General features: G+C 41.0%; 1 protein-coding gene across 1 annotated transcript in view; it reads left to right on the top strand.

Annotated features, from left to right (window-relative positions):
- CDK6 (cyclin dependent kinase 6) overlaps positions 1-27,269 on the top strand; it is a 254,288-nt gene that overhangs the window by 91,319 nt on the left and 135,700 nt on the right. Inside the window, 1 exon segment of the mRNA XM_047753092.1 lies at positions 26,045-26,212. Coding sequence (XP_047609048.1) covers positions 26,045-26,212 — 168 coding nt within the window.

Raw genomic sequence — 27,269 nt, 5'->3', positions numbered from 1 at the left:
TGATAAATGTAAAGGACCTGAAGGGGAGTTCCCATCGTGGCTCAGCAGTAACGAACCCAGCTAATATCTGTGAGGATGTAGGTTCAATCCCTGGCCAAGCTCAGTGGGTTAAGGATCCAGTGTTGCCGTGAGCTATGGTGTAGATCACAGATGCAGCTTGGATCTGGAGTTGCTGTGGCTGTGGCTGTGGCCGGCAGCTGTAGCTCTGATTCGACCCCTAGCATGGGAACCGTGTGCCTCAGGTGAGACCCTTAAAAAAAAAAAAAGAAGAAGAAGAAGATGAGATGGAGGAGGTGTGGTGGAGGCTCCAAGGAACAAAAATGCACATGTGATTAAAGGAATGAGAACTTGGCATACTTCCGGTGAAGAATTGGAGATTTGGTTTTGAACCCTGGCATATACTTTATTTTGTCAGTTGATCTCACATTACAAAATCACCTTGCAGACTTCATATTGATGTTTATTAGTTCCATAGGTGTACATGGGGACACATGGGAGGGGAGTTCAAATAACTATGTATTTGCCTTGTGTGGAGTGTCAGGAAGCAGCACCTCAACTGATTTGGGGGAGGCACTACAATACTGAAAGGTCTTAAGGTTCAGAAGATACTCTCTGCTTATTTCATCTTACTTATTTGATGTAGAAAAGGTGTTCATGGCAAGACTCCTGGTTACTAACCATATGACCTGAGCAAGACACTTCTCTGAGCCTCAGTTTCCTTACCTGTAAAAAGAAGATTAAAATGTGCAATCAAATAAATTAAAAAACCTATAAAGTAGAAGTTCCCATCATGGCTCAGTGGAAACGAATCTGGCTAGTATCCATGAGGTTCAATCCCTGGTCCCACTCAATGGGTTAAGGATCCGGCATTGCCGTGAGCTGTGGTGTAGGTTGCAGATGTGGCTTGGATCCTGAATTGCTGTGGCTGTGGCGTAGGCCGAGGCTGTAGCTCCCATTCAACCCCTAGCCTGGGAACCTCCATATGCCTCGGGTGTGGTCCTAAAAAGACCAGAAAAAAAAAAAAAGTTCCACCGTGGTGCCAGTGGTTTGCTGCTGAGGTATGGGTTTGATCCCCCTCGTGCAGTGGGTTAAGGCTCCAGCATTGCCCCAGAATTCAGTCCCTGGCCCGGGAACTTCCATATGCCTCAGTTGTGGCCATAAAATAAAACTTTTTAAAATGTGTATTTTCTAAACAGTCCACCATCCTAAGGATACAAAAGATGGCGATGGGTCATGTGTGTACTTTCTAGTTACCCTCACGTACTTTTCAGATGTAGGGACCCAAGGTAGTCACAGCACTACACCAAGGTCTGACCGGTGATAACAGTGGTGTCTCACATTATCTAAGTGATAGCAAGTGGATTATGCACAGAGGCATGAATGACCCACCAATATCACCTGATCTATTTGGTATCTAAAGCCCTTTCTTCCTTCTGCTCTGGGCCTTGTTGACTATAAAACTCCTTTTGCATTCCTTTTGCATCTCTTTCTTGCCAAAGATAAAAGTTACCTCTTAATTACTGTAAAAAAAAAAAAATCTTCAGGTTCTCTCGGAAGTCAGTCAGATCCTATAAACTTTTGTCTCTGAAATTTTTTAGCACACACAGTATGCCATCATAAGTTTAGGGAGCTGATTTTAAGAGTTTTCCATTGTGTACTGGCACACCTGAGAAGTGAAAGCCCTGAAAATATTATAGTATATTTAACATCTTCACATTTTCCAATTTTTAGTCATGTTTTCCTGATGGCAGCTGACCAAATTGAAATGGTAAGTTTGAAATAGTCTAATATTTGATGTACTTCAGATGCATCAACTTTGATTGGCATGCATTAAATGGGAACCGGAAGACCTCCCTAGGGAAGAAATACAGTTTTGTGTCTAATTTGTTCTGTAAGTCCTTGGGTGACAGAGTATTTAAGCCACTATGCTAAATAATATGAACGTATCATATAAACACAGCTTACAGATATTTTATTTTCTCTTTCTAGATTTTAAACTATATAAATAGCCACCACATAAAGCAGTTAGGACAGTGCCATGTGAGTGTTACAGAATGACGAGTGGTCCAAGAATTCAGAAGAGGGAAAAATAAGCACTGGCTTCCTGAGGGAAGTGGCAGCTGTGTAATACCTTGAAGATAGTAGTCTGAGACAACAGGTGACTTAGCCAGAAGAAGCTAAGAGATAACAAGAAGTTGGTTAAGCAGGAGAGAAATGGACCTGATCCCGTAAACACCGGGAAAGAATGGCAGGCTTTGGGATGGGTGCTGACATTATCCTTGTACTGTTTTAAGCTCATTAGCCTGGTGGCGATGTGCTCTTTTAGGAGAGAATAGAGCAGATTAGTCAAAGAGGCTGTTCCAGAGGAATCACTGGGGTCTTTCCTGCAAGGGGAGCAGTGGTGGTTAAATGGAAAGAAATGAGACACTGGGAAGAAAGATTTGACAGGATTTGGTTGCTCATCCAGAGTAATAAAGGAGAAGCAGAAATAAGAAAGTCGACAGCAATTGTCGGTTTGGAGAAGGTGATTATTTACTTTGGTCTTATTGAATTTGGCCTGGAATGGGAAATTATATCTGACAGCATTGCAAGAACTTGTGGCTGCAACAGCTGAGCCCCAGGTAACCTTTGAGGATTCACGGAATTTAGGAGAGGTGCCAAGATACTGGAAATGGGAAATGGTCTGTTTTTTTTTAAAGATAGGAAGAACGTGGATTCTACAAAACACAGTCCAGCAACCTTGATAGTGGCCTTTGGTTACTGAAATGATGAGTTGTGCGCATGTAGAAAAACAACTGGTTAATACAATATGAGAAGCTGTCCAAACACCAATATAATCAGGAATGCTGAACCAGACACTGCTGAAATATGCCTCACATCAAATTGGGGCAAGCAGAACAAACCCAAAAAAGTTTGATAACATCAGGCATTGTTGAGACTGTTTACTTCCAGCGGGGAATATTGGTTAGTATGGCATTTTGGAAGCAGTTTGGCTATTTATTAAAACTGAAAATGCATATATTCAGTGACCAAGCCTTTTCACTTCTCAGAGAAAACCCTGGTACTAATGCAAAGGAGGTATAAATAAGGAAGTTTTCCCTAAAAGTGGAAAAAACAGAAATAACCTAAGTGTTCATCAGTAGGAGGATGACCACATGGACCTCGATACTATGGAATAGTATCTGACAATTGAAAAGAATGACAGAGATCTATAGGAAATTTCTTTTAAAGCATAGTGTTGAGTGAGGAGAAGGGGAAAAGGGCCAATTTTATTTTATTTATTTATTTTAAATTTTTCATTGTAGTTGACTTACCATGTTCTGTCAGTTGAAAAAGAGCCAATTTTAGAACTGTAAGTATACCCTGGTTCCATGTGTCTGAAGTACGTATGTATCTCATATAACCCACAGAACCAAATCTTGAAGAATACACAAACGGATAATAATGGCCACCTCTCTGGAGGAGGTTAAGGTTAGAGTAGGTGGTAAGTTTGCCAGATGGAGCAAGTAAAAATATAAGATGATCAACTGAATTTCAATTTTAGATTAAAAAAAAATGTTGGTATGATAGTTACAATGCAATAGAGTGTGCTTACACTAAAAAATTGTTTATCTGAAACTCAGAAAATACAGTTGAACTCACTGCACTTTATCTGGCAATCCTATTAGCTGGTCAAGTAAAACTTCAATTCTTTGTTTAATAAGTTTTACGGTTTTTCCTAACATAAATGTATTCATATATTCCTTGTGTGATAAATTTAAATGTATCTAAAGAAAGATGTAATAATTATTAGGCGTTATCTTTGTTTCATGAAGAAATTGTCTTCAGACCTAGTCTCATTTCTATCAGATAACATTGGTATATAAAAGAATATTATAGATAAACAAGATTTTATAGAAAAAGGCTCTTAATTAAGGATCCTCAGCATTTAGCAGATGCCCACAATATTCTTCTGCTATAATTCAGTGAATGTTTACTAGATAAATAAATTGTAGCATGAAGTATATTTTCAAAATATTTGTGAAAAAGCAACAGGCTTATCAGCAACATGGGTTCCTGGAGGTGGTGGAGCCACATTTTAAATTTCTCATGGAAAAGTATTTTCAAACCAGGACATGCTACCCCAACATTATCTAATTTAATCTCTGTAACAATCCTGCGAGGTTGAACACAGTTTTATCAAAGAGGAAACTGTTCGAAGAGGTTAAGTACCGTATTTCATCATAGATGCCCATTTGGAATGCGTTTTTGGTCACTGTCAGCGGGCTCCCGTCACGATGGAGTTGTTACTGACTGCATGCGTGCTTGAGAACTTGCAGAGAACTTAGTCAGTGGCTTGGATAAAAATCCTAGAGAGAACAGGAGCACTCAGCTGCTCAGCCATCAATACTCTCAATTGTGGGAAGGACAAAATTGTGTGGGGAGAACTCTGAGTGGAATCGTGACATGAAAGAGCAGAACGATGAGTGTGAAGAAATTCTTGAAATACCTTAATCAGATTGTTCTACTTAAATTTAAATATTGATGTATGTTCAGGAATGACACATGATGAAAATCCAAATCTGAAGAAGGCTACAGAGCCCTTTTAATAAGTATCACTGAAACTTCTCTATAAGAGTTATGTCATAGTTTATTTGGTAATTATTTTTCTTTCTTAGTGGTACATTGTAATAATAGTAAATTTTTAAATGGATGATGTTTGGAGTTCTGTCATGGTGCAGCAGAAATGAATCCTACTAGGAACCATGAGGGTGCAGGTTCGATCCCTGGCCTTGCTCAGTGGGTTGAGGATCCAGTGTTGCCATGAGCTATGGTGTAGGTCGCAGACGAGTCTTGGATCTGGCATTGCTGTGGCTGTGGTGTACGCCGGCAGCTACAGCTCCGATTAGACCCCTAGTCTGTGAACCTCCATATGCCACAAGTGTGGCCCTAAAAAGACAAAAGACAAAAAAAATAAAAATAATAAGATAAAATAAAATAGATGATGTTTTACTTAGATTCGATGCAATACACAAACATAGCCAAGGTCGCCCAGTGAGAAAGGTACAGAGTTAGCCTGTACCCCATGTCACTGTAGTGAACTGTAGGATGAAAGGACGAGGATGAGACACTTTTCATCTTACTCATAGTTAACTTTCGGTGTCTTGTGTTTCAGGAAATTGAGAATTGACGTGAAATTGGCAGTGATTTTAAAAAACTGTCTTTAGTATTATTTGGAGAAACTTAGACTCTTCCAAATGTTGGACACTTAATGCTTTTCAAAGCACTTATACACATGCGTATTACCTGCTTATCATAATAGGATATGAAAAACATGTCATGCCCCCATATAGCAATGAAGAAACTCATACAGGTGGAAATTAGGTGAAGCAGTTATACCTTTCAGAAGTGAGAAGAAGCAGATTCCAAATGAAAACAGAGATCTCTCTCTGGGTCCCTGAGGTCCTAATGATGAGCCTGTCAGAGAGGTCCTGAAGAGCATGCCAGAACTGACATAACTTCCCAGATTTGGGTACATGTTGGAAAGACAGGGAATTTTTTTTTTTTTCCTAATTGAGGGGTATAATAAATATAATGCACTGATCTCAGGCGTGCCTACAGCTTGATAAGATTTTTGCTAATATATCCACCATCTAGGTGAAGAAAGAGAATATTTCCAAAGGCCTCTTCCTGGCCCTCCCCTGTCTATAGCCCCTTAGATAATCACTCACTGGCTTATTTCATGTAAAAGTGTGTACTGTTTTGTGGGTCGCCTCTGTTACTCAACATCTATCCATGAGATAAATTTTTGTTCTTCTGTCCACCAGTTGTCCTGCCAAACAGTTTCCCAAAGGGATGAAACTATTTTGTGTTTCTCCGTGTATGCTTATGGAAGGGTTATTTGTTCCGTGTCTTTGTCAGCACTTGCTGTTGTCAACTTAAACCATTGTAGTAGTATCTTGTTATGCAATTAATTTTCAATTCTGTGGTGAGCACCTTCCCATAAGCTCTGGACATTTTGACCTCTTTTGTGAAGTGCCTGGTCACCTGTTCATGCTTTCATCATTTTTACTTTTTTTGCGGGGGAGGGGGGAGGCGTACCCACAGTATATGGAGGTTCCCAGCCTAGGGGTCGAATCAGAGCTGTAGCCACTGGCCTACACCACAGTCAGATTTGTTTCTGCTGAGCCACGATGGGAACGCCCGTCTTTCACCATTTTTAAACATTGGGCCATGTGTCTTTTTCTAATTAATTGTAGGGGGTTCTTTATCTATTGCAGATCATACTAAAATCTTCTCCCAGTGCGTAAGAATTTGAGTGGGATCTTTCCTCTCTTTACTCAGAGCATGAGCATGATTTAATCATTACTCAGACCTTTCTTATACCTGAGTACTTTAAAAATACATAAGGGAGTTCCATTGTGGCTCAGCAGTAAGGAACCCAACTAGTATGCATGAGGTTGCGGGTTTCATCCCTATGCCTCCCTGTGGCATAGGCCAGCAGCTACAGCTCTGATTTGACCCCTAGCCTGGGAACCTTCATGTACTGTGGGTGCGGCCCTAAAAAAAGCCAAAAAAAAAAAAAAAAGTTCCTGGCTCACAGCCTTAGAGGCCAGATAAAACATTTCAGAAACCATTTTGAAAGATCATGTGTACTGACTCCAACAAACTAGAGGGAAGAATCTGGGACTGGAAATGGTCAAGGCAAGATAAAGTCTTGTTATGGGCTCAGCATTTTTACGTTGGTTGTTTTGGCTACAAACACTTAGGCTTTTGACTCTTAGCCTAAAGAAAGTTTGGGGTTGTTCTGAGAGAGCATTATTGATTTAGCTTTCATCGTAAAATATTTCAACCATTCAATAAATAGTCTAAAAAACAAGCCAATAATTGTATCATTAGCTCTCCCCTAAAATGGATTATTATACTGTCTTTCTGAACCACCTCTGCTTTTACTTAATTCGTAAAAGTATAACATTTATTGAGCATCTATTCTTCTGTAGGATCTGTGTCAGAAAGGGACGGTTAAAAAGCAAAAACAGGAGTTCCCGTAGTGGCGCAGTGGTTAACGAATCCGACTAGGAACCATGAGGTTGCGGGTTCGGTCCCTGCCCTTGCTCAGTGGGTTGACGATCCGGCGTTGCCGTGACCTGTGGTGTAGGTTGCAGACGCAGCTCGGATCCCGAGTTGCTGTGGCTCTGGCATAGGCCCGTGGCTACAGCTCCGATTCAACCCCTAGCCTGGGAACCTCCATATGCCGCGGGAGCGGCCCAAGAAATAGCAACAACAACAACAACAACAACAAAAGACAAAAAAGACAAAAAAAAAAGCAAAAACAAAAACGTGGAGTTCCCGTCGTGGCTCATGGGTTAACGAACCCAACTAGTATCCATGAGGACTCAGGTTCAATCCCTGGCCTCGTTCGGTAGGTTAATGGTCCAGCGTTGCTGTGGTGTAGATCACAGACGCAGCTCAGCTCCTGCGTTGCTGTGGCTGAGGTGTAGGCCAGCACCTACAGCTCCAATTCGACCCCTTGCCTGGGAACCTCCATATGCCAAGAGTGGGGCCCTAGAAAGACAAAAAAAAAAAAAAGCCTAAGTTGTACTCACCATTTTTAAGCAGTAGTAGTAGGAGTAGTAGTCGTAGTCTATTGAGGACATAAAGCAACACTCTTAACCATAGAAAATGAGCTATCATGTCTTAGAAAATTCTGAAGCTTTCTATTTCTGTGGAGTACTTTACAGATGATCTTTGTAGGATTATTCTTATTTCACAAACTTTATCAGAGACTTATTAAATTTCATATTTTCAAAGATTGCTAGCTAGTAACAAAATTGTGGTTAATAAAAAAGGGATATATGTGTATACACACACACACACACACACACACACACACACGCACGCACACTTACATACTTTTTTTTTTTTTTTTTTGCTTTTTAGGGCCACACCTGTGGCATAAGGAAGCTCCCAGGCTAGGGATCGAATCAGAGCTGTAGCAGCCGGCCTCCACCACAGCCACACAACTCTGGATCCAAGCTGTGTCTGCACCCTACACTATAGCTCATGGCAACGCCAGATCCCCGACCCCCACTGAGTGAGGCCAGGGATCGAACCTGAAACCTCATGAATACTAGTCGGGTTTGTTAACCGCTGAACCACAAAGAGAACTCCCATATATACATATGTATATGTATGTCTGTGTGTATATGTATATGTTTGTGTGTGTGTGTGTATATATATATAATTTTAACTGGCAACTTTAGAAGAACGTTAAAAAATAAAGATCGCCTATGGTTCTGCCTCTTTAAGCGCTTGACATAAAAAAGCAGAAGTCCCTTCCCTTTGTTCCTCCTTTTTACCCCCACCTCCAGAGGTAACAACCTTTAAGTGTAGCCATATCTCCTTCCACACATTTTTATATGTTTTCACGTAGGGTTGCCAGACTTAGCAGATAAAAGAAAGACATTCAGTTGCATTTGAATTTCAGATAAACAACAAATAGTTTTTGCATATAAATATGCCCGTATCTTGTATGGGACATTTTTTTTGGCCACACCCGCAGCACATGTAAGTTCCTGGGCCAGGGATGGAACATACCCCATAGCAGCAGCTCAAGGTGCTGCAGTGACAACACTGTATCCTTAACCCACTGAGCCACAAAAAAACTTTTTTTTTTTTTTGCATGGGACATACTTAAACTAAAAAAATTTTTGCTGTTTATCTGAAATTCACTTTTAACTCAGTGTCCTATATTTTATCTGGCCATGCTGATGTAGACATGTTCACACATACATTAATATGGACACAATCTCTTCTTTTATCAAATAGAATCAAGCTGTCTGTATCACTCCAACTCAGGTTTGTTCCTTCCAAAGTCGGTTTCTCTAGCTAGCACCTTAGAATTACCAGGCTCTTCCTAACAGCTGCTCGATACACCACCTTGTAGACTCATCATAACTCTTTCAACTTATTCCCTTAGTGGTAGGCATTTTAGATGTTTTTATTTTTTTTACTCTTTGAGACAGAACAGCCTTGACTCTCTTTGTATTGACTCTGAACTTGTGCAGTTGGTTCTTCAGGGTTGATTCCTAAGGGTGGAATTGCTAGGTCATAGCACATTTTAAAAACATGGTTCATTAATTTCCTTCATACTCGTTCACTGGGGGCCTGGGGCATGACCAGCTGAAGAGGCCAAGGGCACCTGGTCAAGTAAAGCCAATAGTGCCTGGGCGGCACCTTCTTGACCTCGCAGAGTTGGGCTCCCTCCTCCACCGGCAACTCGAGGCACAGTGGTTCTCCAGCCCAGCACCTTGCCTGCCTCAAGAGTTGACCTGTGACACAAACTTAGAATGAAGGAAAATGAATTTACCCAAGGGGTTGCTGTGAGCATTAAATGAAATAATGTATGCAAAGTGCCTGAGTAAAAGAAATAATGTCTGTAAAGTGCTTGGAATGCGCCTTTATTTTTCTCACCCCAGCCCCATTTCCAGTTCATTCTTTAGCACGAAGGGGCTCTCATCTAGTGAGGGAGCCAGCACAGTTCCAGTAAAGTAGGAAAAGCTCTGAACAGAACTAGACAAAGAATGCTGCAGGATTATAGAAGGGGGGCACCCGGCTTAATCTGTGGGTGTGAGGAGTTCTGCTCAGGACTTAGCCAAGACCTACGTAAAGCTCTGAAAGACAAATTGGAAAGCTCCAGATGAGCAAGATATGTGTGCTGGGGAGCAGAGCAATGGAGGGAATTCCTTGGCGTAGGGCACAGCGTTGCAAAGGGGCAAGGATGTAATAGAGCAGATCATCTTCAGAGCAGAGAAAGAGCTGGAAAGGAAGCCAGAGATAGTTCGGGATCAGACACGAAAGTGCATCAGGCAGCAGCTGAATTCTGCGTTTCTCTTATAGGGGACGGTGGGTGACTTTGTATGATTCAGATGTACATTTTAGAAATACTTAAAATGCTTAAATATAAAGACAAGCACTGTGTTGGGATGCGCAATTGCATTCAGACAGGCAAGAGATACTGGCAACTTGACAAGGACTATGGAGATAGGAGAGAAGAGCTGATTTGAAAGGAAATTTAGAGAGTTTCTGTTGTGGCACGGTGATAATGAACCCAACTAATGGCCGTGAGGATGCAGGTTCGATCCCCGGTCTTGTTGAGTGGGTTAAGGATGCGGTGTTGCTGTGAGCTGTGGTGTAGGCCAGTAGCTGCAGCTCCCGTTCAACGCATAGCCTGGGAACTTCCATATGCTGCAGGTGTGGCCCTAAAAAGAAAAAAAAAGAAAAGTAATTTAGGAACTGCATGCAGTTGCTAGGACTAGGTGACTGATTAGCTCTGTGGTCAGATTTGTGGATCTGTCATTTGGGTGGACAGTGGTGCCATTATACAAAATAAGAAATATAGGCTGAAGAACAGATTTTGAAGGAACCGTATTGTTATTTGGGGACATACTGAGATCAGTTGCTGTGGAATATTCTGGAGAACATAAGTAGAAAGCCCTGAAGTTTCCATGTCTGAAACTCAGGAGAGTAGTCCCAGCTGCCGTTATGACTTGGAAAGCTCAGAATATGACTAAACGTTGGAGCCATGAATGAGTAAGGTGAGGAGGTGAAGGAAGAATTTAGAATTTTAAGATCCTTCTGAGACACACTGTTGGAAACACAAACAAAGGCTGAATGTTTGTGGTAACCATTGTGGACAATAGAAAAGGGAGCTTACAAGAGACCCGAAAGAGGTAGTACTGAAAGCCCAGGTGACATTGGCCAGTGTGACAGGTAACCACTCCTGCCTTTCTTTGCAAGGTGATTTTCCCTCCGTAGCCTCCCTCTCTCTGTCTCTGTCTCTCTCTCTCTCTCTCTTTTTTTTTTTTTTTTTTGGTCACACCCTTAAAATGAGGCCTTAGAGGATCAGTGTAAGGAAAAGTGGAAGATGATGTTGTGGTGCCTGGAAAGAGAATGATCCATAAAGCTGACTTGGTGTTTTAGGTGAGCCAGGAAAAGATTTGAAGGCAAGAGGGGAATGTTTGAGACAAAATCCTGCGTTTAGGGGAGGGGCGTCCTTAAACCAGAGTAGCACTCAGTGTATCAGTCCACCTGGGTACTCTTAAGATTAAGAGTTTCCTAGCCATGGAGCTGCCCATCTTTTCCTGGACAGTTCCTATTGCAGTGCCTATTTTCATTGTATAATTGCTGAGTTCTTTGTGAGATGGTCATGAGATTCTTAACCAGGTTCTCTTTCTCTCTCTTTTTTTTGGTGGAGGGTGGCTTGGTGAGTGCTCTTCACTTCCATTTAGCCTAAAGATTCCCACTTTTCTCTTGGCCTCCATGCTTTTCCTGAGTAGATATGACCACCCAGAGTCTCTTCTTCCTGTAGGTTGAAGTTATTAGTGAGGAGCATATGGTCTGCCCTCCCCTGGAGATGCATTTGCTGCCTCTCTCCACTTCAGCTTAAAAATTCAGCCCTTGAAACAACACGAAACAAAAAATGTTGAAGTGCTGCCTCTTCTGAGCCCCCATAAACAGCTGTGCATGCAGCTCAACTCGAAACAGATAATACACACAAATGTGTTTATGGGAGGGAGGTACCAATATTCTCAGTGTATTGTTTTCGGCTTCTTACCACTGCAGGGATTTCTTTTCTTTTTCAAGGAAGAGGTACATTGTGGTGAGCAGTGTTTTATGGCCTATAATAAAAACCCTTGTAAAGGCCATTTTTTTGACCAGAGGAAGCTAAGTGTTCTTCTCAGAGAACACTTTCATTTGCTCCTCTCCCCCTCTCTGATTTGGAATGCACACGGTTCAGTATTAACACATAACATAAGAAAATAATATCACAAGTTCTAGTTCTTATTTGTTAAGCTGGGAAAGCAACCAGAGTTAATTATGTAAGAAAAGTCATGCGTAATGTTTTTCCCTACTCAGCTTCTGAACATGTATGTCGATTAAGTAAAAAATTTATATTGCATTTCTGTAGTAAATTGTTATTATCCTTGAAGACACCCATGGGACAGTTTGAAGGAATCTCAGCAGTTAGAGGCTGCGTAGAAAAATCAGTCCGCAGATAGGTAAAAAGAGACGTAAAACCACCTTTGAAATTTTGGGCTGTATACCAAAAGAGACATACAGTGTATTCAATGAATAATAACAGATGATTTCTAAAGAGCCTTGTAGACCTAAAATGCTAGCAATCCAAAATTAACAAATTAACTTTCCAAATTAACTTTGCAAATTAACAGGCAACATAACACTTGATTTAAATACAATAGTAAATGTATTTAAGATTGCCTATCTTATAATGTGCACACAGCGGGGTTGATTTTAATAATGACTGTTTGGGAATATGGTAGACGGTTCAGTTAATCAATGGAGAAAACTAGATGCAGCTGAACTTAATGTGTTGCTCGATGCCATTGCTGATGGCGGGCCCTCTTCCTCACTTCATGGCACCAGCTCCGAACCTATTAGCCAAGCTGGGAAATTCACACATTGTTTTTAGTTCTCACAACCACAATCAAGAAAGTATTGCCCCCATTTTATAGGTGAGGAAACCAAGACTGGGTTCAGTTTGGGGGCAGGTGAAGGTTAAGTAGCAGGTGCAGGTTCACCCACTGCATAACCTGCTGATGCACCGGAGCCCTTGGAAGATGGCTCAGTGAAGTTGACCTGTGCCTACAAACATTAACGAATGGCATTTGTTGCCTGGATTGCCTTTCCTCTCTTTCCCTTTCTAATGTTCTAGTTCGGACTCTTGTGTCTTATGTCCAGAGTAAAATAATAGCCTTCTTACAATACCTCCCATCCATCCCATACACTAAAATGTCAATAATAATATGCCATTCTTGTACACATTTTCACTCATTTGCTGTTGACTACAAGTCAGGATGCTATAAATTCCCTGCAACCAGCCCAGCAATAAAATCCTTTGCACTGTGGTCCCATTAGTGTTCCGCCCTCTCTAGGGGCTGTCGCTGGTCTCCAAATACCTATGCACTTGCCCTCCTCTTAGCCTCTACCCGTGTGGTCTTCCAAGCAGGTGCTTCCCATACCAAACCGAATAGCTGCCCACATCTGAGCTCAGCTGGGATGCTGCTCCCTGCTTGGGGCTTCCTCAGTGCCTGTAGCCCCCTTGCCTTTTGTGGTCTTTGCCGTATACTGACTGAAGTGGGTAGGTGCATATTTTTGTCATCTCTCCCTCTTAAAACAAGAGCTCCCTGGCTGTCTTGTCTTAGGTGTTTGCGTATAACATCGCCTATCACAATGCCTTACACATAAATAGGGGTTTCATATTTCTTTTGAATAAATGGTAGCAACTCATTATGTGTATATACTTTACACTATTGAAAGTAATTCAATATTTAATATCCTACCTGAAATACCATATATAATTATATAGACATATATAGTATAATATTATATAATATCTACCTTATTAAATCCCTTCTTTTTGAGATTATTTTCATTTTTATAAATGTGAAAGCCTTGGCCCACAACTTTAGATTATATAGAAAGTAAGCAAAAATTCAGATAGAATGTTTTTAGCTCTAAATCCAGTGCTTTTTCTTCTAAATCATACTGCTGTCAAAAATGGAAATTTACATCAAATGTGCAGGTGACTCACTTAGGTTATATACATTTCTAAGGAGAATTTCTTTTTTTCTTCTTTTTCAGCCACACCAGCAGCGTATGGAAGTTTCAGGTCCAGGGGTTAAATCCAAGCCACAGCTGCAGCAATGCTGGATCCATAACCCATTGTGCCAGGCCAGGGATCGCACCCTCGCCTTTGCAGCGACCCAAGCCGCTGCAGTTGGATCTTTAACCTGTTGCACCACAGCAGGAACTCATAAGAAGAATTTCTTTTATACTTCTTTTGTGCCTCCACTTGGCAAGCAGTCAATAAATTCTTAGTGAATAACTGATAAACCACATAATACAGGATCATGGCCTTTTCACTAATGACTCAGGAATCAGTTTAATTAGTGAGAATATTCCATATAACTCCTGTGCAGACCCAAGAGCAAAAGTCATTATATTTCAGCTTAATACGCATCTATAGACAATTGATTTATCAAATCAAGTAAAATCAACAGGTTTCTCTGCGTAAGGTGCCTTGTTGGATTCTGTGGAAAATGTAAACATGCACCATATTCCTGTTAGAGAATTTATGGTCTAGCTCAGTAGCGCTTGGCTCAGTGGCCCTCAATATTTTGTATTACATGTTTGACAAAGTATGTAATATAAAATAATCAAATATCTCATTTCTTTCCACAGTCCCATGACAGAGACAGGGCAGGATTTATCCTGATTTTTGTAAATAAAAGGCTGAGGTCCAGAAAAGTCAGGACTCAGATGGCTAGTGGCAAAGATGCAATGGAACTTAGTCGAGAGCTCTGAATTAAGAGGACTCACTGAGAGACACTGATGTGACAATTTGAAATTAAAGTATTATTAGGAGATTTAGCCAGTGGTGCAGTTCTACATCCAAATGATGACTCAGGCAAAGTGATCTATTTCATCCATAAAATTCTTCTCTTAGAGGTGATAGACCTGCTTGTATTCACATCCCTAGCTTGGAACAGTGTGCTAAAACTCACGTAAATTGGTGGGCAAGTGGCTAAAAGAATTCTGAATATTGGAATTCCTGTTATGGCTCAGCAGATTAAGAACCTGACTAGTATCCATGAAGATTCGGGTTCGATCCCTGGCTCTGCTCAGTGGGTGAAGGATCTGGCGTTGCTGTGAGCTGTAGCCTAGTCACATTGCAGCTCAGATCCTGCATTGCTGTTGCTGTGGTGTAGACCAGCAGCTGCAGCTCCAGTTCAGCCCCTAGCCTGAGAACCTCCATGTGCTGCGAGTGCGGCCCTCAAAAGACCAAAAAAAAAAAAAAGAAGGAGAACCATACAGAATTACAAAGTTAGTCTTGGTGCAGCAGCTTAAGGATCTGGCATTGTCACTGCAGCAGCTTGGGTCATTGCTCTGGTGCGGGTTCTATCCCCAGCCCAGGAACTTCCACATGTCACAGGCATGGCTGAAAAAAAAAGTGGATAATTTAATAAATGCTTAAAACCTTTAGCTTAAGGTAATATATAAATAAAAATAGAATAGTGTACAACCATTAAAAATTGAGCATAAACCTGTATTTATTGACATGCAAGCACATTCATTATACCTTGAGTTGTGAAAAAGCAATTACAAAATTTAATACACTAGGATTCCACTTAAAAACCAGAAAGTAGGAGTTCCCATCATGGCTCAGTGGTTAGCGAATCCGACTAGGAACCATGAGGTTGCGGGTTCAATCCCTGGCCTTGCTCAGTGGGTTGAGGATCCGGCGTTGCCATGAGCTGTGGTGTAGGTTGCAGACGCGGCTCGGATCCCGCGTTGCTGTGACTCTGGTGTGGCTACAGCTCCGATTCGACCCCTAGCCTGGGAACCTCCATATGCCGAGGGAGCAACCCAAGAAATGGTAAAAAGACCAAAAAAAAAAAATCAGAAAGTAATTATCTATATGAATGTATAAGTATAGAAGAATTATGGAAGGATGCACCAGTATGTTAATGGTGGTTATCTCTGGATGGAAGAGTTGTAGCTGGTATTTATTACCTTTTTTTCCTTATGGATTTTTTTTTAAGATTTTTTTTTTTCTATTATAGTTGATTTACAATGTTCTGTCAATTTCTGCTGTACAGCAAAGTGACCAAGCTATATATATAGATATATACACATACATACATGTATATTCTTTTTCTCACACTGTCCTCCATCATATGCCATCACAAGGGACTACATATAGTTCCCTGTGCTATATATATAGCAGGATCTCATTGCTTACCCACTCCAAATGCGATAGTTTTCATTACTAACTCCAAACTCCCAGTCCTTTATTTTTTTTAAATTTAACAGTGAATATGCATTACATTCCTAATCGGACACATAGAAGATCTTTCTGTTCTGGAGAACAGTGAAGAGGAGGAAGAGATCCAGTGTGAAATGCTGCAGCATTTCCTAAGGTTCAGTTAGGAGTGGGAGGTCCTGTTGGTAGTGGCAAGCCAGGTGGTCATTGGTGATCTTGCAAGAGCTGCTGCTTCTCCATTCACTGTAGCCCTCTGATGTGGATGGGAACTGAGAAGCACTGCTCTGTAAAGACAATTGGCTAAGAAAGGAAGGAGATTGCTTGGGTTGTTTGTTGGTCAAGAGACAGTAGAGCAGTAGAGGAGGGGAATAATTAGCAGAGCAAGGTAAAGGACTTGAGGAAGCTGGAAGGAATGAAATCCAGAGCATAGGAGGGAAATAAATATTGCATAGGAAGAAAGAAAGCTTTTCCACCAGGAGAAGAGGGAGAAAGGTGGATGCCAGTGCTTATAAGCTTATATGTGGAGCACAGGGAGTTGATAACATTCCCTTGAGGCTCTGTGTTTCTTTCTGAAGTGGAGTAGCCACTAGTGTGCTAAGAGAAGGAAGGGAGACAGTAAGAAAATTTAGCCTGCAGGGACAGCAAGAGGGCTAACTAGGGGCCCATAAGAGTTCCTGGTGGCACTAGTGTAGCCAAGACTGGAGACTGACTTCATATTGATAGTAGACATATATGTGATCTTTTTCCCCCTAAACAGCTTTCTGCAACACAGGTGTAACAGCTGAGAGAGAGAACAGTTGGACTAATTGAGGCTTAAGCTTTGCACAGAGGATAAGATAGAATGACCATGGAATAAGAGAGGTGAAGGAATTGGCAGATTTAACGCATGATGCACGAAGGAGTTGCTCTCCAAATTTAATGAATTATACTGTCTAATAAGTTCATATACATTTAAGTGGCATTTTGCTATCCAATAAATATAGCTAAAGTAACTTTTAAATGTTTTAATTAATATATATATATATATATCATGGTTGACCGTTAACACATTCCTGGTTTTAACCATGGGAGTAGATGGCAAAGTTTTCTGAAGCTAAGGTGTTATCAAGGGCATTCTTGGGATGCTGAAGCCATGCAGAATATGGTGAGTGGGCTAGAGAGGAGAGCCACTGCCCCTGAGGAATGTAGAGGACTGACAGCAAATGATAGCCGTGAGGAAGGGGTTGTTGCTAATGGAAGGAGATATAAGTCCCAAAGACAAAAGGATAACCCCTTGGATGGGATAATTGGCAACAAAGGAATGTTGGTACAGGCCCCATAGGAGGCATTTGGGGGGTGGAGGTAGAAAGATAGTGACCTTAACAGCATTTAGTTAATACAATTTTAGTCAGATTTGTTAGAATAATTTTCAACTTCAAATTATAAAACACTTGATGAAAAAACGGCTTTAAGTAAGAGCATTATAGTTGACATAATTACAGGGCTAGGGGTGGGCAGCCCCCAAGTTGATTTAGCTATTCAGTGATACCGTCAAAGAGGAGTTCCTGTCCTGGCTCAGTGGAAATGAATCTGACTAGTATCCATGAGGACGTGGGTTCAATCCCTGGCCTCGCTTAGTGGGTTAAGGCTCTGGCATTGCCGTGAACTGTGGTGTAAGTCGCAGACACTACTCGGATCTGGTGTTGCAGTGGCTGTGGTGTAGGCCAGCAGCTGCAGCTCCGATTCTACCCCTAGCCTGGGAACCTCCATATGCCTCAGATGCAGCCCTAAAAAGACCAAAAAATAAATAAAACGATAGCATCAAAGACACAGACTCTTTTCCCACATTATACTATAGCATTTTGTGTGTACAGATGGTGTCTCTTTTTATGTGTCAAGGTGGTTGCTACAGTGGCAAGATTATGCCTTCCAGCATAGCATTTAGTGTAGGATGCACAGGTAGAGAGTGGGGACTGGGAGGTGAGGAGTTAGTACAACAGAGCGTTTTGTGCTGCAGTCCTCTCATTAGAAGAAAAATACTTCATGAAACTCTAGAGCAGACATGCCCTTGTGTCTTCTTAGCCAGGACTGGATCTCTTGTCCATCCCTAGATCAGTTCCTTGCAGATGGGAATGTGATTGCCTTGGACCCATCTTTCGTGGCTTGCATCCACTGTCTACAACAGTCTCGGCAAATAATAACATGCTCCACTCTGTTTATAACCAACTTCCCTCATATGATACCTCATTTGGAGAGGAGGGAAGTAGGGAGTGAAGGGAAAGTTCTCAAAAGAGGGAATTGAGAAGGAGAATGGAGAAAGACAAGAAGATATTTTGTCCACATGCAGCTATTAAAAAGTATACTGTTAAAAATTTTATTATAAAGGATATGTGTTAAAATGGGGAAATGGCCACAGTATATTAAGTGACTTTAAAAGGATCACAAAACAATGGGTCTGGAACAAAAACCATTGGGGTCATTAGCGGACAACCTAGGCACTTATGCTTTGGTATTTTCCTCTTTCTGCAATGTTGGCTTTTGTGTCCCGCTCTGAAGAAATTATAACTAAGACCCGCTATTTGTACTTTCAGTTCCCGATGACTTTTCACAGTGGTTTAATAATGACTGTCAGGATGAGGTAATGATTCCTTCTTTCGGATTGCTCATTTTAGTCATTGCATTGTCCCTTAAACACCAGTATTTCCAGGCTTGCTGAAAATCAATTGCAGTTTTCTTACTTGTAGTTAGTTGGGACTGATCCTTTATTCAGCGTTATCATTCATCACTTCCAGGAATGAGTAATCTATGTATTCTTTTTATTCTCTCTTCAGAATATGCATTTTGTGAACAAAATTTATATAGGAAACCACTTTTATTATGCTTTTATCCAGTTGCCTAGAAGCAGTAAAAATAGAAAGCCAGCTCTTGCAATGAGGAAGAGCCCCAAGGCAGTGTTGCCTTCGGCTGTCTTACATCCACCCCGCCGCCACCACCACCATGTTCAGTGGTACCATAACGCAGTATGGCACAGCGTGACCGCTCTTGTTTGGAACAAAGCTGCCATGTGACTCTTAGGGTCCTCCCATTTATTCCTTACTTTGTATTTACCAGTTACAACTTCCCAGGTGACTGGGAGCTTTAAGGAAGCTGCCTTAACCCTCCTCTTGCTTTGTCAGAATTTGTTTTGCCCTCTGTGATTTTCTTTTTTTCTTTTCTTTTGTCTTTTTTAGGGCTGCACCCTCGGCATATGGAAGTTCTCAGGCTAGGGGTTGAATCAGAGCTGTAGACGCTGGTCTACACTACAGCCACAGCAATGCCAGATCCGAGCCATGTCTGCCACCTACACCGTAGCTCATGGCAACGCCGGATCCTTAACCCACTGAGGGAGGCCAGGGATCACACCTGCATCCTCATGGATACTAGTCAGCTTCATTTCCACTGACCCATGCCCAGGAACTCCCCTTTGTGATTTTCGATGAAGCATTCTTTGGGTGCGCTTGAGGACCAGGGTGAGAAGTAGGGGGATCTAATTATAAAGCAGACCATTATTTACATTGTGGACTGATCAGTGAGAGCTGGAAGGAACCCCTGCCAAGTTGTGGAGTAGAGTATGGTGTGTACTGTACAATAAACTCGCTGTGGTGACTTTGGGCATCCTCTCCCTGAGTGTGGAAGTGGGAGAAGTGAGTGAAGCGGGTCAGCGAGAGAGTGAACCCACCTGATTGACTATCCAGGACCTAAACAGGGCTTGGTTTTGCACTGCTTCACTGCTTACGTAGTAATATTGTACCACATTTTTCAGGAGAACTGTGATTACAAAAGATCCTGGGACTGGATTTATCAGTTCCACCCCTGAGTGTATGTATCCAAAAGAACTGAAAGCAGGGGCACAAAGAGATAGTTATATGTGGGGAGTTCCTGTCGTGGCTCAGCAGAAACAAACCTGACTAGCATCTATGAGGACACAGGTTCGATCCCTGACCTCGCCCAGTGGGTTAAGGATCCAGCATTGCCATGAGCTGTGGTGTAGGTCACAGACGCGGCTCGGATCTGGCATTGCTGTGGCTGTGGTATAGGCTGGCAGCTGCAGCTCTGATTCAGCCCCTAGCCTGGGAACCTCCATATGCCGTGGGTGTGGCCCTAAAAAGACAGAAAGAGGGAGAGATTTCTATGTATGCACCTATGTTCATGACAGATTATTTACAATAGCCAAAAGGTGAAAACAACCCAAGTGTCCATCAGCAGTTGAATGGATAAGCAAACTGTGGTGTATCCATTCAGGTGAATATTATTCAGTTTTAAAAAGGAAGGAAATTCTGATACATACTACAATACAACATGGATGAGTGAAATGAGCTAGTCACAAAAAGACAAATACATTATGATTCCACTTATATGTGGTATCTCGAGCAGCGAAATTCATAGAAACAGAAAGAAAAAGGGTGATTGCAGGGTCTGGGAGGAGGGGAGACATGAGGAGTTGTTGAGTGAGTATAGAATAGAGTTTCAGTTTTGCAAGATAGAAAATTTCTAAAGATTGATTGTACAATAGTTTGAGTATACTTAATACTAACGGTACACTTAAATGGTGAAGATGGGAAATTTTATGTGTATCTTACCACAGTTGAAATTTTAAAACATATATTAGTAATCATGTATTGGAACTAGCCCTAGCCCTCGTCATTGTCAATAGTCCCCTGCTTTCTTTATGACTTTACCATCATCCTTTGTGTGTAAGCTCCCATGATCTCTTGATTCTATTTCTATAATTATAATTCTTTTGTTGTTGTTGTTGTTGTTGCTATTTCTTGGGCTGCTCCCGCGGCATATGGAGGTTCCCAGGCTAGGGGTCTAATCGGAGCTGTAGCCACCGGCCTATGCCAGAGCCACAGCAACGCGGGATCCGAGCCGCGTCTGCAATCTACACCACAGCTCGCGGCAACGCCAGATCGTTAACCCACTGAGCAAGGGCAGGGACCGAACCCGCAACCTCATGGTTCCTAGTCAGATTCGTTAACCACTGTGCCATGACGGGAACTCCTATATAATTATAATTCTTAAGTTAACATGTTTGGTATATTAAAAAACAAAAAAAACCTTTGTTGTAGTGATCTGTTAGATTCCTCTAACATCCTTCATAAGAAACAAACTGGATAGGAGATCTTCTAAGGAACAAGTGACTATGAAATACTTCTGTCAAAACTTGAATAACAACTTTGAAAAGACTGGCTTGCATGTTAATAAGGAGGAAAAAATGATTATCCGTGTACAAATTGTATATGTCCTATTTTTAATTTTTAAATAAACTGCTGATATATATTTTTTTAAGTTTGGTGGTTTTTTTTTCCTTGTTTTGCTTTTTAGGGCTGAACTTGCAGCATATGGAAGTTCTCAGGCTAGGGGTCGAATCGGAGCTGCAACTGCCGGTCTACGCCACAGACTTAGCAACACAGGATCTGAGCCACATCTGAAACCTACACCACAGCTCCAGCAACACTGGATCCTTAACCCGTTGAGTGAGGCCAGGGATCAAACCCGTGTCCTCACAGATACTAGTTGGATTTGTTACCGCTAAGCAGCAGTGGGAACTCCCTGATGTACATTTTTTTTGGCTAAAACCTTGAAGATGTGAATATAGTGCTTAGATTAGGTAGATACATCTAAAAATCCAGGATTGTCTTTTGAGAGCTGTCATTCCTGTGATTTACTGTGTGGTGTAAGTTGGTGTTTTTTTCTGCAACTGATCATACTTCTTTTGTAGTGGGGGAAAAAAAGACTCAGTGATAAAACTTTTTCCCATTAGAAAAGCCCGAGGTAGGTTTTCAGTTTGTTTTCAAAGAAATAAGAGGATTAAAGCCCTCGATCACCTAAAAGAAAAAGTACAGGACTTTAAAGATTTCAGGTGTCCAGACTGAAGTCCAGAGTCTTCTCAGGGGAGTTGCCAAAGGACGAAAGCCCATCTAAAGCCACTGGGAGCCAGACTTCATTCCATGATGATGTCCTGTTGAAACATGCTCCTGTGTCCAGGTTTCAGAAGGAAACAGAGTGAGGCCCCCCGTGACTGTTTATCATTAGTGTGACTCGTCGTTCAAACCTTTTATATCAAAATAGTGCATCATAACATTAAAAGGTTTTAAACCTATATTTAACTTAATTGACAGTATCCACACTTTCCTTGCATTGCATCACTAGGATTACTGTGAAATATTTGAGTCTTGTATAAGACAGATTAATTTAGATTAAAATCTTGAGGAGCTAATTTAAAAGTATGTCTCACCGTACTATAAATTGAGATAGAACAGATGATAAGCTTAAGTAGAGAATCCTTTGAAATATCTTTGATCAAAGCACTTCTTGTGATTCTGAAGGAAAGGTGTTTTTTTTTTTCCTTGCCTTGCTTTTATTTTTTTATTTTATTTATTTATTTATTTATTTATTTGTCTTTTTGCCTTTTCTAGGGCCGCTTCCTGCGGCATATGGAGGTTCCCAGGCTAGGGGTCGAATCGGAGCTGTAGCCACTGGCCTTCACCACAGCCACAGCAATGCGGGATCTGAGCCGTGTCTGCGACCTACACCACAGCTCACGGCAACGCTGGATCCTTAACCCACTGAGCAAGGCCAGGGATCGAACCCACAACCTCATGGTTCCTAGTTGGATTCGTTAACCACTGCGCCACGACTCGAACTCCTCCTTGCCTTGCTTTTAGTGTTACAGTTTATTCATTCATATCATTCTTAGAAGTTGGGAGCAGAGTCATTCTTATCTGTGACCAGAGTTCCTGACCTAACTGAATGTATTTCCCTTTTCTGATTAGATGTTCCAATGAATGATGGCTAAAGATCGAGGAGGGTCCCCAGATCCTACTTACTACAAGTCCATAATGCTCATCAACCTGCCTTGCGATTGAATTACTGAAGGAAATGAGATTTTTGGCAATTTTTTAAAAAATCATGAAGTCAAAGCTCACTCTAATTGTAACTGGATATTGTAGTTTTAAAGCAAACCCGGTTTGCTAACCTTAAATATCTTCAAGTAGCCTAATAAAATCTGAAGAGTAGTAATTTTGATGTAGAACCAATTTTTGTACATTCATAGGTATCGTTCACATGGAATCAGTGTTAGTGTGGGTATATGGGTTCTTACTGCCTGCCTAAACGGTGCTTTTATGGTGTTAACAAGTCGTTTTCATCTACTCTAGGCTTTAAATAGGAGAACTAGACTCTTGGTATAAGTTCCAAAGTAACGCAACTAAAACCAAATAATAATGATGATGGCACTATGCAGCTGTTAAAAATCATACTGTATTTTTAAAAAGTTATGTTTTAGAGGCATTTTGTTGTGAAAAAATATTCATAATAAATTGTTAATTTTTTTTCTTTTTTATGGCTGTAGCTGCGGCATATCGAAGCTCCTAGGCTAAGGGTTAAATAAGAGCTGCAGCTGTTGGCTGAGAGAGCCACAGATCGAACCACATCCTCATGGAGACAGTGTCAGATTCTTTTTTTTTTTTTCTTTTGGTCTTTTTAGGGCTAAAAGGAAAAAAAAATTCCCAAGCTAGGGGAACTTTTGGAAGTTCCCAGGCTAGGGGTTGAATAGGAGCTGTAGCCGCTGGCCTATACCCCAACCACAGCAACAGGGGATCCGAGCTGCGTCTATGACCTACACCATAGCTCACGGCAACGCCATATCCTTAGCCCACTGAGCAAGGCCAGGGATCGAACCCACATCCTCATGGATACTAGTCGGGTTCCTTACCACTGAGCCACAACGGGTAAATGTTTTTAAAACAACCACAAAATGTGTACAGAAAAATAATTTTATTTATAAATATGACATGTTATATTTATATATTAATATATTGTGAATGATATACTATATAGTATATAATACAATATTTATTATATAGAAAATATAATACATTTATACCTACAACTATAACATTATCTATTTAAGACAAGAAAGACAAAAGTTATTTAACAGCAGAGTTTTCTGTATTCTCTGAGTGGTGGAATTTTGAATGATTTTTGTTCTCTCTCTGGAGTTTTAAAAAAATTTTATAGGAATTCTCTTGCGGGGGCAGCGTCATTGTCACTGTAGGCACTGGGGTTGCTGCTGTGGCTCAGGTTCGATCCCTAGCCCGGGAACTTCCACATAATGTAGGCACGGCCAAAAAAAATTTTTTAGAAGTTTCTATGTGCATTAAGCCTATTCTAATTTTATAATTAAGAAAAATGTAGTAAGTGCTTATAAATACACAAATAAAAGCAAGGCGCATATACTTAAACTCAGGCTTTTTAAAATTTAGATGGGCCTTATTCATTAGTTCAGATGTTCACATATTTATTCTACTAATTGGCTGCCTAAGCTATTTGAACACTGAAACATCAACCAAGCATACATATTACTCTTTGTACTGTTTTAAGTGGTCGGTGCTTGGTGTATAAGAAGCTAAAGATGACAGGCCAGTATGATGTTACTTTAGGTTAGTCATGCTATTTAAAATTCACTTCTCACAGGTCATGTGCATGTGTTTCCAATAAAGGCTTATTTGCCACAGCAGAAATTTACTTTCATGAACAGTTTTGCATCATTTTCATACTTTTGCTTATTCGTTGCAAGTTGTTGAACCTTCATTTATTCTTAAGGCTTGAACAACTGTTCCTCCGCAGTGCAGTCTTTTCCCAAGCTTTCCTCTTTGCAAACTTATGAGGTAGCTGTGGCCAAGTCATCAGATCCATTTAGGTGGATCTCAGAAAGAATTCTGGTACACCTACGTCATTGCCCACCCTGCTTAGTGCTTTGTTCACTGAGCTTGTGGCACTGGCCACATTTCTTCTAGTTGTTTGTGACTCTGTCTGCCCCAGGAATCGGGGCACTTTGACAACGATCATTTGTTGAACGCCTACCATGTACCAGAAACTGCACCATCTTTTTACATGTGTTACTTCATTCAAATATCATATTATGAAAAGTAAGCACTGTTTTCTCCTTTTTAGCGATGGAAAACTAAGGCCTTGGTTTTGCATAAGCCGGGATGTAAAGATAGAACTCCCAACACTGAAGGAAGCACCAGTACTGTAAACCAATAACCAAATCTGGCCCAGCTATGAACAAGCATGTCCTCACAGCCCCTGCCATCCCTGAAGCCCCTGCTGCTGCCTCTTCATTCTTTAACCCTCGTGTAAACAAAATAATGAACAAAATTATTCCGTCCTTCCTGTACACACCATCCGCAGTAGTTTAGGGAGATGGGGATAGGTCAGTCTTATTTATTACCCTCAGATTTCAGAGGATCATATCATGGTCACCATCTTCAAGTCCTACTTTCAGACACTTTCTAGTTGTAAATCTTGGATCTGAATTTAAAAGTTCTAAAATTAGAAGAAGATGCGACTTTGGTTTATTTTTCAAGGCCCCCTGCCCCATGCTGGTTGATAGCGACAGCAGGAAGTGCTGCCATTTATTGAATGCTTACTACTCTAAGTGCTTTACAAACAGTGATCCTATGAAGTAGGTTTTGTTACTTTTCTGTTTTTACACTGGGAAAACTGAGGCTTGGCAAGGTGAAATGGCTTACCTGATTTTACATACTCATTTGATCATTGATCTAATAAAGGAGTACATTGAGATTTGAATCCAGCTTTTTGGGGCTCTGGTTTGGAATCATGAATCTGTCTTTTGCTTGTGGTGTTACTTTGGGCTAATTACATACATATAATGTGTATCAGTATCTTGACCTGTAAAATGGGTTAATGATATTATTTATCTCAATATTGCGGTGTAGATTGAGTTACTAAATGTTAAGTGTTGGGAGCAATGCTTGACACAGTGACTGCTGAGTCAGGTGTTATAAAAATAAGAACTACTGTTAATGTTACTGTTGTTTACTGGATTTTAATTATTGAAATTATGTGTTAAATCATATCAAAGTATATGAAGGAAAAAATGTCCTTCTCCTCAACATTAACCATGGACACCACTGTGGTATATCCTTCCAGAATATTTCTATGCCCTCTGAAACTGTTTTTAAATTGTCTTTCATTAATAAAATACAGGTCAAGGGTGAAATTTTTGTAGTGATCTTGAGAATGGGAGAGTGGAGTGGTAGGAAGGAAGACAAATGCGTTCATTCAGCAGATAATCAGCAGATGCTTTCTATGTGCCAAGCAGTTTGCTAAGCCTTGAGGATTTGAATTTCTACCTTGACCATTTATTGCTTTTCTTTTTGGCTTATTTAGGATATGATGTTTCAGCTTCTCCGAGGTCTGGACTTTCTTCATTCTCACCGAGTAGTACATCGTGATCTAAAACCACAGAACATTCTGGTGACCAGCAGTGGACAAATAAAGCTGGCTGACTTTGGTCTTGCCCGCATCTACAGTTTTCAGATGGCTCTTACCTCAGTGGTGAGTGAGAAAGTGCTGTTCTTTCATTAAACTTACTTTTCCTCTTTCAAATGACAAAGGGCCCCCATTCCATGCTCCTAATGTTGTTACTGCCTTGATCAGCTGGTGATCAGAATGTCTTTGCCCTTTTTATAAAGCAGGCGGTGTGAGCAAAGCGTTCTGCTTACAACTATAGACACATCTGGGCTGGGCTTGTTGTGGACAGAACCCGTTGCAGAAATAAGACTCTTGCTTCTTAGCCACTAGAAAGGAATCAGTTACAAGTTTCCAAATGGTTTTGCCATATGGCTTTTTGCCATAACCACAGTTTTCAGGGCTGCGTGTTTAGTATTTAGGGAAACAAAGCTCAAGGTCAGGGAGGAGAGGCACCAGGAACGTTGACCTGTCTGCAGCATCCTGATTTGAGAGACAATGAAGTACCTTCAAAGGTGTGTGAAAGCACTCCTCTGAGGCTGTGGTGCCGACTGTGAAGATGAAATTAAATTTACGATGAACTTGGATGATCCATGAACAAGTAGCACCACCCTCCCGAGTGACGGCTTCATCCAAGCCAAAATACAAAGAGAAAACCCAAGGGCTCTTTTTTGGCAAAGAATGAGAGTTATGATATTCTGGTTTTTGTCTCATTCAGACACAAAACCATAATAGCTACTGGCTTTGGTTAGTTTGTATTTCTCCTTATAGTTCATTGTTTCTGAGATGAATTTTTGTGAAATCCTGCACCCAAAATAGACAAAGAGGAGCCTGAAAGTAAGCACTAATAGCCCTCGTCTCTGAAGGACCTGTTTTGCATGCAGTGAATTCATGGATAGATCTTTTTTTTTGAAAAATTTTTATTGAAATATAGTTGATTTACAAGGTTGTATTAATTTCAGCCATACAGCAAAGTGACTCAGTTATACATATATATTTTTTATCCTAATCTTTTCTATTACGGTTTTTCACGGGATATTGAATATATAGCTCCCTGTGCTATACAGTAGGACTTTGTTGTTTATCCATTCTATATATAATAGTTTGCCTCTGCTGTCCCCAGACTCCCATTGCCACTTCCCGT

This window comes from Phacochoerus africanus, chromosome 11 (assembly GCF_016906955.1).
Source record: "Phacochoerus africanus isolate WHEZ1 chromosome 11, ROS_Pafr_v1, whole genome shotgun sequence".
NCBI lineage: Eukaryota > Metazoa > Chordata > Mammalia > Artiodactyla > Suidae > Phacochoerus > Phacochoerus africanus.
Note: the sequence above shows the minus strand (reverse complement) of the source record. Positions and strands in the feature narration are given on the sequence as shown.